At 55.6% G+C, this 11,303-nt stretch overlaps 1 protein-coding gene across 1 annotated transcript; it reads right to left on the bottom strand.

Annotated features, from left to right (window-relative positions):
- Positions 1-1,930: 1,930 nt before the first annotated feature.
- On the bottom strand, positions 1,931-11,044 carry VOLCADRAFT_68766 (uncharacterized protein; the record flags this gene model as incomplete). Its single annotated transcript, XM_002957902.1, has 13 exons — positions 1,931-2,138; positions 2,208-2,692; positions 3,019-3,160; positions 3,588-3,733; positions 3,995-4,288; positions 4,515-4,772; positions 5,112-5,260; positions 5,502-5,729; positions 9,637-9,925; positions 10,113-10,400; positions 10,487-10,675; positions 10,776-10,829; positions 10,940-11,044. 13 exons carry the CDS (start codon positions 11,042-11,044, stop codon positions 1,931-1,933), a joined length of 2,835 nt encoding a protein of 944 aa, XP_002957948.1.
- Positions 11,045-11,303: the final 259 nt, after the last annotated feature.

Genomic DNA, 11,303 nt, shown 5'->3' with positions numbered 1-11,303 from the left:
TCCGGCGGCAGATGAAATCGCCGACAGCCTCACCCAACGGGTTACAATGGCCACCAAGTGCCTCGACGCCGCANAACAGCGCCAAGCCAAATACGCGGACAAAACGCGCCGCGAAGCCCAGTTTGAGGTTGGACAGCAAGTCCTGCTGAGCACCAAGAACTTCACGTTCCGGGCACCCAACACGAAAGGCCTTGGCAAGTTCATGCCACGCTACATCGGCCCCTTCCCCATCACTGCCAAGGTGGGCGAAGCCGCGGTTCGACTACAGCTCCCGGCGCACTTGCGCATGCACGACGTATTCCACGTCTCTAAACTCAAAGCCTACAAGGCTGGCAGCAACGCGCCACCCCCACCTGCGATTCCCGCAGCTGAGGGCGAACCCTTGTGGTACGTGGACGAGATCCACGCCCACCGGCAGTCTCGCAGCAGGCGCCGCATCACCACGGAGTACCTCGTCAGGTGGCACAAACTGGGCCCCGAGTACGACTCCTGGGAGTCCGCAAAGGACTGCAACCAAGGATGCCCAGAGGCAATCCGCGCTTACCATGGAAAACTGTACGCAAAAGGCGTACCGCTACCCTAATTATCCACCTCACTCAAGGCGCCCCGAGGACGGGTTCGCATTCAAGAGGGGGGGAATGTAACGCCGCTAAGGCGGCCCTTGGCTCACCGGGCCAACGGTATCGTACCAACGGTACATCCAAGAACTATTCATAATCTTCCAATACCAAACGGTATTTATCAATACCACCTTTATCGTTGGATAATTTCCTTTTTCGCAACTGCTTGCCAACTGCAAGCTTTGTTACATGTAGGGCCTCCAATCCGATTCCAACATTTATCCGTTAAAATAGCGACTAATATGCAACTTGCACCTTTTTCGATGGCTCGCCGTGTGGCCCATACCCTTTTCATCAAAGAGGCGACGGGTTCTTCTGAGATATTGGATGAAGCTATTCTTCTTTTGCAACGGACATTCCATCGTTTATGGTTTCATTAACGGTGGGAAAATGAACAAAAAGAGGTTTGGTGGCGTCTCGCGGTTGATGGAGTGCCTATGTTAGGAAATTCCCATCTTAGGATGTCGCGCCCAACGATATGTGGTTGTGGAGGTTATCCAATAGGTTCAGTGGGAGGTGTATCCCCTCGCTATCATCATTTCTGGGCCTGTCCGGTGGCACAGGCAATAGCAGATCAACTTACTCTTTCAATAGGATTGCCAGTCTCAAGGGAGCAACTTTGGCTTATCCAAGCCCCACAATCAGTGCAACAATGTGTTTGGGATGTTGTGGCTCTTGCTGCGGTGTCAGCCATGGAGCATGGGAGACGTTATATGGCTGCAAACATGAAAACCAACCCGGCACTGTTACCTGGTCCTTCCCTTACGGAAGAAGCAATTTGTCGAGTTATTGTTGACTTTTGGGGCCGCATTCAGGGTTTCGCAGCTTTAGGAATTCCACGAAAAGGTTGGGATTCCGTTGGCGCACATCACCCCTTCTTGAGAATTATATCTGGCAAATTGCTATGTTCGCGAGAGCGGTTACCGATGAGAGGTTAATTATCTGAGGTGATAATCTTTTGGTATATTAGTCTCTACTGCAGTGCAAGGCCAGCTGGCCCGATGGCTCTAGTCTTCGGGAGTCTGGAGCCCACTGTAACAACCACACACACACCAGGACTTATACGGACTTCCCTATGGACCGATAGAAAAAAGCTCATTGACGGGATCAACGCGGGAGCCTTCCGGTGGCACAATGTCACACCTGAGCATATTCACTGTATCTGGAGCCGTGTCCTTCTTCTGCATGTCACACTTTTCCTCCTCCTCCACCTCCTCCTCCACCTCTACCACCTCCTCCTCCACCTCCCAAGCATCTCAAACGCCCCAACGGGCCAACCATGTAGCTTCCGCCGGCTCTTCCTCCCCTTCTCAAACCCTCCACACATCACCCCCATCATCACCCGTCTCTCTAATGGCGGCGGTGGGGGCTGCTGAAGACATCGACATCGTCGTGAGATACTCCAGGGAGTACATGTTGCTCTCCGCTGCCGCCGACAAGGCCCCGTGCAAACTCCCAAAGACTTTCTGTAAGGAACGGAGTACGGCCATCAGTGCCGCTGCTGCGGGGGCTCCGCCGCTGCCAGATGCCACCCTGACGGCAGGAGCTGCACCGCCGACACTGCCGGCGGCGGCGGCCTTGAGCAACGGCCCATGTGCCGTACACAATGTACGAATCCATGCCAGTACAAACTCCACGTGAGGACACTGCGCCGCACACTCCGCCAGCGTGCCCAGCATCGCAGGAACAAACACGGCAGGAAGCCCTGCCACCGTTGTCTTTACGGCACCCGGCGGTGTCATCAGCAACACGTGCCGTACAAGCTCCTGGTCGCCGAGTCGCAATGCAATCAGCAGCGCGCGCAGGTGCGCACCTGCGGCGAGTGATGAATGTACGGCACCCGGCGTCACATCTTGTTCAAGATCCGTCGGGTCAAATATCAGCCCCTCGTCAGTGCCGTACAGGATAAGGCCTTCCGTTGTGGCGGCGGCCCAGGCGCGGCCGGTGGGGGAGAGCGCGACGCAGCGGCAACGAAGTGCGGGTCGCTTGCCGGTGGCAGTTCCTGTCAGGTCTGCCGTTGCTGCCAGGTCGGTGGCGGGCGGCATCAGGTCCAGGGCCTCGTCCAGGTCATCCTGAAAGGGGGAGGAAGGTACACAGGGAACACCAACGCGAAGTCGTCATCACCGTCTTCGACAAGATCAATACCGACCCAGCTCACTCGGGGAAAAGAGCCCGGAGGGGAATCATCCACGAAAAACAAACACAATGCAGGGATGCTCGTGTTGGCCAATTGAAGGCGGGGGGGGTGTAACTGGTGAAGACAGCCGACTCATTCCCCACTTGATTCAGCTACGGGGGCCCTCTTATCACCCACCCACCCATGGCCACCCCCGTCCCTTCCGGGCACCCCCCTCCCAGCCCATTCACGCATACTAACAACCCTCACACAGCACCGCACCCGGTTTATGAGTTGTAGCGGTCCCGCATCCGTCATGTCCTTGGTGTTGAGGCAGTCCAACACGCCGTCCAGAGAGCGGTTGTGGGACAACTGAATGCGGCGAAGCAATAGCCGCTCCTTCACGTCGTACACACAAATATATCTGCCGTTCAACATGTCGTAAATATACAAAAGGTACAGGCGCAGTCTGTCAAGCTCGGCTGGTGATGGTTGCGGTAGTGTGTTGGAGGATTCGTGGTGTGCCGGGTGCCCGGGGTTTGGTGGTTGCAGCCAGGTTCGTTTGTACGTATTTCTGTACATATGTATGTAATATGTCTGTGCGTATGTGTGTTCGCATGCATGAATCAAAGGCCACCGACGTCCTTGTGTGGGTGTTTGTTGTGCCGTACAGCGCCATCCTCTTCTCTTCCCCTCCTCGTCATTCCCCCGACCACTTCGCGGCTTCACGAGCCCCACCCAACTCGGAAACAACCAGCCACATACACAACACACACGTACACAAAAACCAAAGACACAGAACCCCGTCCACTCTTCCTCCCCGTCCCAACCCCCTCCCTTGCTGCACGTACTTGGCCCTTCCTCCCGCCAACAGCCAGGCGCCATCCGCCGAGTACGACAGCGAGGTGAAGGCCGCACCCGCCGAGGAGTTAGCGGCTGTACGGCGGTCGGATGCCAGCCGGGGCCCCCGAATGTCCCGACGTCCCTCAATGGTGCCCTTTTTGTTCGTGTCGACGGTCGTGTATGTGTGTGTGTGGAGGGGGGGGGGTAAAAGCAGGTGATAGAGGGGGCGGGCGGGCAAATTGTTGCAACCGTACCAACTGCCAACCACACCACCACCACCCGCGTTGGGGGTGGTGCGCCTGGCGAGGTAAAAAGTATAAGGTCACAGGACCCGAGCGCCGCCGGAAAACCCCCTCAAAACACATGAGTCGTGAGACCCATAGTATACTGCAGTGTATGACATTGTACTACATACCTGCAGCTCCCCCTCCACGGGGTCCCAAAGGTATATGGATCCGTCCGCAGTCGCCGCCGCCAGCTGCCGCCCATCCGCCCGCATGGCAATTGCCAACACGTCGTGACGGTGATCCAGGACATCGCTGGATCCGGAACCACCGCTGTCGTACACATCCCACATCCGTACAGTACGGTCCCATGACGCCGATGCTAGTAGGGAGGTTACGGGTGAGAAGGCCAGCCCGGTGATAGGGCCCTCGTGACCTGATAGGACGTCCAGCAGACGACCCGTCCTCAGAGACCACACGTAAATCTGTCGTACGGAGGACGGGGAGGAGAAAGAGGGGGGAAAGAAGGCATCATAGGAGGATGCGAATGGGGTGAGAGGAAATGAACGGAGGGAGGGCGGGGAGGGCGGGGGAGGAATGTAGGAAATCCAAGTCGAGGTTGAGGCGGAGGAAAGTAAAGCGAGGATCGGACCCCCCTCATCCCCCCTCACCCCACCCCCACCCCGGCCACCACCGACAAACACACCGGACCTGAAAAGTGTCCACTGCACCCGCCACCACCACCTCGCCGCCAGGATCCACAGCCAGACTGCCGTACTGCGCAGGTGTCGGTGACGTCAATGTACGGAAGTTGCGGTATCGCACCAGGTCCCACGCCCGTACAGAGCCGTCCAGGGAGGCCGAAAGCAGTACGGCACCCGACGGTAAGAAGGTGACCGCCGTCACCGGCGCGGTGTGCTCCGAAAACGTCACGAAACAAAATCCCGTGGATTGCTGAAACACCTTGACCTGGTGCGGCGGGGCGTTACATATTTAGATAGATATTAGCATAATAAATAAAGGATGGCGTCCTGTGTGGTGAGGGAGAGTTGGGAGAGGGGCCACCACCAGCACCCGGACTCAAACCCAATGACAGAACCCTCTCCCGCCGTCCCTTCTTCGGGACACTATACCCTATACGGGTTACACGACGGACCCAAACACATACACGCCGGTAAAGCCACCAGGAAGTTGCGTGGTGGCTTTGGCGACTCAAGCAATTGGCAACTTTCGACTCGTACGGCAATTAATTCCTTTCCTTTTCGCACTCCTCCCCCCAAGACACACGCACACACCCCGGTCCCTTACCTTGCAGTCCTCCCCCCCCGTAGCAATCATGGCCCCATCCGGTGAGAAGGCCGCCGCGGTGAGGTCCTGCTGGTGCGCCTGCTGCTTGAGCACGTAGCTCTCACTGCGCCACTCCCAAACCAACAACTGACCCAAGCGGGCGCAACCAACTGCACAAAGACACACATACATAAGTACGTAAATACGCACACGCACACATAGGGCAGAATGTGCGTGTGCGCGTGTGGGGGGAAGGGGGGAAAGGCGGTAGAGCGGGGGTACTATATGCAAAGAGTAAAGAAGCAACGTCACACACTGGCGGGAGACTATAACCCGCCGAAACTTCGATGCAAACCCCGCCTGCCCACCGGTTGCTCCGCCCCCTCCTCACCCAGCCCCCGTAGCCCTCACCCGCCAGCCAGTCACCCGTGTGGTTGAACGACAGCGAGGTGATCCTCTCCCGGCTTATGGACAGGGTGTGCAGCCGGGTGGGCTCCGGAACCAGCTGGTGCACCTCGAACAGCCCCGTACTGAACCCCAGCGCCAGGGTCCCGCTGGGCGGGTGGAGTGAGCAGCAGGTGACGCGGGCGGCCGCGCTGGCGGCCACGTAATGCTTCGCGGAGAGGTACCATTTGCCGCCTTGGAGAGGGGAAGGGGGGACAGACGAACCACGAACGAATGAAGCTGCTGCCAACGAAAGACTGCTGCGGCAGATGTAAAGAAAGCATAACTGACCAGTCGACAGTTGTGAAGAAGCAGCCCTCGCGATGATGTAGTGATGACGATAGCGGAAAAGTACCTACCTAGCCGCCAAGACTAAAATAAGAGCGAAAGAAAAACAGTAGAACGAAGCTGTAAGGAAGTAAGGGTTGGTTTAGAGGCGGCGAAAGAGTAATAAAACTGACGTGAGAAGAGAAAGGGATGACGTGAGCTGGAATCAAGTAGGCAGCCGGCCTGGCTGCGGCATTGACGAGGTTGGACCAATACTGGCTGATAAACTGGTAATAAGCTGCTGGTGACATGCATGTGCTCCTCCCACCCCCCAACACGCGCCCGACCCGATCGACCCGACCATCCTAGTCCGGCTAGCCGACCGACGCAACGCGATTCACCGACAAAGCTCGAACCTCCTCGGACCCACCTGGCGGCCAGGCAGCAGAAGGGCACACGCGAGGCAGAAAGGAAGAACGGCTGTGAGTAGCGGCCGGTGAAGGAAAGATTGCATGCGAATGCCGCTGGAAGGGACTATTATGCTGGAAGACTGCGAAAAAGGAAGCCCTAAAGAAGTTATGTGAAAACGGAAGAAACGCAGGGATTAAAAAGAAAACAGGAATGCAAAGTCAGCGCAAGACGACCGAGGACACATCATACTACATGACGGAATTGACAACGTGATGATGCAATGGACGAGTACACGGGCAGGACCGCAAAGAAGGTGGAAATGGAGAACTGGGGTGGCAAGGCCGCATAAGAAAGGCCAATGGGAGGAGAGGCAGTTTGTAGGAGAAGTCTATGTGGGTGGGCCGGGGCCACATGTGGCTCCCGCCAACCTGCGCGCACTAGGAGCATGTGCATACAGCCCCGTAGTACCTAAGATGTGGGGAAGGAATATTATGGTAAGGGTGAAGAAGAGGAGTTGCGCAAAAGGGTAGGGAGCAGGTTGCAAATATGAGGAAGGATGTCAGACCCATTACGGTGTTGCAGTAAGAACAGTTGCAGCCAGAAGAAGGGCTGAAGAGCACATTGTAGCTCAAGGCGACGCCACGGGTAACCTTGAGCGATAAGCTGTGCCGTGAGGCTGGCGATAGACTGGACAAAATGACGTGCTGTAATCCACGGAGCTGGCTAATGAAGGTATTGCGCTTTGCGGTTCCATTAACACAAGAGGAGTGGAAGCGGAGGCCAAGGTGTGCCAGGGTGCGAGATAAGTTCCCCAAGGTGGGGCATCGCGTGCAGGAGGGAGAATGGGTTGGTAATGAAGGGGGTGATCGAGTAGGTCATGTAAGCAGGACTGCGCCAAAAACTTAACAAGTTGGAGGGTTGAGACGCTTTTGTTGGTGACAGTGACAAAACAGCTCGTATGGCGTGACAGAAGGCAGTGAGGTCATGGTCTTTGAGGACAAGCCAGGTGAAATGGGTAGGGTACGGGTGGGTGTCGAGATGGAGGAGAGTAAGGGGACATAGGGTCCAGGGATTAAACGTGCCGTTAGGGAGGCCGCGCTGACGTTCCTGGTGCTGGGCATGTATTTGGATATTAGCAGAAGTGTCAGTGAAGAGGTCAGACAGTGGAGGAAGGTGGGCGGTGACAACGGTAGCGTGCATCAGCGGACCAGAGGAAATGAAAGGTGGTAGGTAGAAGTTGGTAGGGTGATGTGGACATGACATGGCCCATCTGTGTGTGTAAGCAGGAGAGTAGGGTGTCAGCAGAGGAACAGCAACAAGGGGAGTTGAGCAGAAAGGTGAGATCCGAGGCTGGGAAGGTGCACGCCATGTGATGGCAGTTACAGAGCAGTTGGCGGACCGTAGGAGACTTGATCCAATGGATAGGGGGAGCGTGCACCAAGCCAGCAGGTAAAGTGGCTTGCAATGAGCACAGCGGGGAAGTTTAAACAGGTGGTGGGGAAGGGGGTAAGACGAACCACTGGCGAATGGAGCAGACACCAAAGATGGGTAGTCCAGAAGAAGAGAAATGCTGCAGGAGAATTTTTTCTGACCAGTGATGGCTTGCGTAATTTTGGCGCCGACGTGGCCAGCTTGGGTTGCGAGACGCATGACTAGCGGGCAAGTCCGAAGTCCAAAGAAGGCTGGCGAAAAACGCAGATGACCTACCTAGCCGCCTAGATGAAAGGAAAGTCTTTGAAAAGAAGGAAAAAGAAGAACAGAAGCCGTATAAAACTAAAGTGGCAAAGAAAGGGTATCGGAAAGTGTATTATCATGTAATCGGACAGCCTGCACCGACGTGGCAGCGAAAGTAGTGAATTAGAACTTTGCTGATTACTTTGTGCTGCGCTGCTAGCTAACATGCAATTGTTCCTTCCAACCTCCCAGCTAAAACACCCCTGGCCCGACTAACCCAACCCAGCTAGGTCGCAGGCGTCGCATGAAACAAACGACTAAGATTGGGACCGCAAGGATTCACCTGGCCAGGCGGCACAAGCGGCAAGGGCAGCGGGTAGAGGGCATGCGGAAGGAAGGAAAATGGTTTGTGAGCAGCAAGAAACCGAACAGGAGAAGGCATGCAAAGTGCTGCTGAATGGAAGAACTGCTGAATCGAAAACTATTATGAAGGGAAGGTGAGTATAGGACAAAAAGAAGAAGCCTTAAATGGAAAGCCGAATGATAGAAAACAGGGTCGTACAAGGATTAAGAACAAGGTTCCGGGAGCGAAGAAGGGCAAGCATCGTAGAAGTAAGCAATGTAGAAGTTACAGGAGAATGCATGGGAAGGAACGAAAAGAAAAAAATGCAAAACATTGAAGCTTTGCCGAGACCGGGTAAAGGGAATGAGCGCGGGCCGGGGACACATCTGGCTCCCACCAGCCCGCAGGGCATGTGCATGCAGGCTCATAGTGCCTTAGGGTTGCAGGAAAGAGGGTAAGCGGGCAAGTCGACGGCCATTGGAAAGTAAACTAGGAGTTGCTTATATGTAAGAGGGAAGTTAAGGAACTGCGAATTCCTAAAAGCACATTGTAGCCATTTCGGCGTTGGACTAAAAAGTTGGGGCCAGACGAAAAGCCAAGAGCGCATTATTGCTCAAGGCGACGCCGGGGATTAGCCCTGAGCAATGAGCTGGGCCATAAGGCAATCAACAGACTCAAAATTAGTACATTAGTAATGATGCGTTGCAGACGGCTAATGGAACTGGAATAATGAATTGGCTAGTGCTAACGGAATTGACTAATAAAAATATCGCGCTTGGCGGCCTCATTGACACAAGACGAAGAATGCATAAAACGAGAGAGGCGCACGTGATGGAAGGCAGGTTGCTGTAACATGTCAAACAAGTGGGTGTCATACCAACTACAGCTATTATGGACAGAATGCGCAAGGAGATATTTAAAAAAGGGGTCCTGCCATTAGAATACTTCTGCTCGGGGATATCTGATTCAAGAGCGGGCAAGGCATGGGCACCAACCGAGCTGGGATAATAGAACAGAAGTGGCGTGAGGTGTCGATTGCCAAGGGGCAAAAGGTCATCCAAGTACTGGTTAGTAAACTTGAAAGCAGATGGGATATGTTTAACGGGAGGGGACTGAGGAACATAAAATTGTCGCAGGGGCCCGGGATTCGTATGATGATGCCAAGAAAAAACAGTTGCCGTATGAGTCCAGGGTAACGGGGAAGGTAGGGAAAGAGGACTGCCGTACAAGTTCAAAGCACAAACCAAGTGGAGTGATCATCAAACCGGTGCATCTTTTGGTAGACTGTTGGGGCGCTTACCGGGCCCCCTCACACCGCCACCCCCTGCCCTTCCCCACCTGCAACAAGTGGGAAACTGCCTGCCAGCCCTCCTCCTCGTTCTGGCACTGGCGGCTTCCCCGTCCCACCGCCTTGCCGCCTCCGCTTCCTCTCCCGCTCCCCCTCCTCCTCTTCCTCTCCCCTCTCCTCCCCCTCCTGCCGCTGTTGTCCTCCAGACAGCTCCACGGACTGTTCCCCCTGCCGCCTCTGCAGCACCGCCGCCCTTCGCCTCGCCGCCACGTGATGTTCCAAGTTCCCAAATGGGTTGCCGGCGGCGGCGGCGGTTTCGGGGGCCCCGTACGTCCAGCAATGCAGCGCTCCATCCGCCGACACGGAGTACATCAGGGGGCCGCCAGGGGGGAGCGGGAGGCGGGAGGACTGCGGGGACTCCGAAACCACATCCTGAAGGAGGGGGAGATAGGGAGATAGGAACGGAGGGTCATCTACCATTTTCCCCCAGTATGTATATATGTATGAATGTATGTCGTGCTACAGCTCTCCTGCAGTGAACCCCAACTGCTTTCCTCTAACAACCCCCAAGGCCCCCTCCTCCTCCCCCACTCACCCCGCTTCTAGACCGCATCTCCTCGCTGGCGAACATGACACCCAGCACTCCGTCCTTGTGGCCCCCCAGACACGGGGGATCGTAGCCGGGGATTGGATCCAGAGAAAACACACGCAGCGTGCCATCGCGACACCCAGCTGCAATGAAGTACAGTGGCGGCCCCGAGGCGGGGGAGCCCTGGCACGGCGGGCTCCAGTCTAGATCCAGTACGTCCGAATGGCACTGGCCGTACGTGCGGTACAGCTGCATGGGGTTAATCTGTTTGTCCAGGGAGGGGCTCAGCCACACCTAGGGCCGGGCGGGAAGAAAAGGAGAGGGGAACATTGTCACCAACCCATCAACCCAGCAGCACCATCAGCAGCGGCGGCACGCACCTGCACCAGCCGGCCCACTCCAACCGCAAGGTAACTGCCGTCAGGGCTGAACTTGGCACAGGCCACCGGGCCCTTGAAGGAGAAGTGGTGCAGAAGGACCTTCCGCTTCCAGTTGATTAGCAGAGCGCGGCCATCCTTGTCAACGGACAGAAGCAGCCCTCCAACAGGACTAAGACAGATTACCCGAATCTGCGATGGTTAATGAAATTAATGGGTATGCTCGAAGCAGCATTCTAACCTGCTGGATTCACTGTTTTTACAAGGGGAAAGTGCCGGTTGGGCTTCGCACCTGCGTCAGGTTCTCGAAGGGGAAGCAATGGGTGGTGGATTCCGTCAGGCTGACCTGTGATTTAAAGTTTGTCCCCGTCATTTATAAGGTTGGGGGAAGAGCCCCTGCCGGCATGGGATTGTCGGCCGCCAGGCGGCACTGTTCGCTTTGGTAGAAGAACGAACCTGGCCTACTCGGTTTCCGACAGGTATGAATAATTCATTATTGTGAATTACTAGGGTCCCTCCCCGATACGGTGCACCAAGCAGGTTCTTAAAGACGAAATTCATCTTGCACTAAACGTGGTTTAATGAAACACGTCCAACGAGTCGTTGTATAATAAATGCAAAAAAACAGCCTATGCTCGTGCGACGCAAAGCAAACTATTAAAAATAATACGGAAGTAGCAGGCAGGGGCCCATAACCATTTACCCTGCCTTCAGACATAAAGTCAGCAAGGTTAGTGCTTTGCGTATGCTTGTACGCCGAACTTTTCATTCCGAGCCACTCCCCTCCCCCTCGCAAAGTGAGGCACCGTACACCTCTTAC

Source organism: Volvox carteri, assembly GCF_000143455.1.
Source record: "Volvox carteri f. nagariensis unplaced genomic scaffold VOLCAscaffold_82, whole genome shotgun sequence".
Taxonomy (NCBI): domain Eukaryota; kingdom Viridiplantae; phylum Chlorophyta; class Chlorophyceae; order Chlamydomonadales; family Volvocaceae; genus Volvox; species Volvox carteri.
This window is presented reverse-complemented; position numbering and strand designations above follow the sequence as displayed.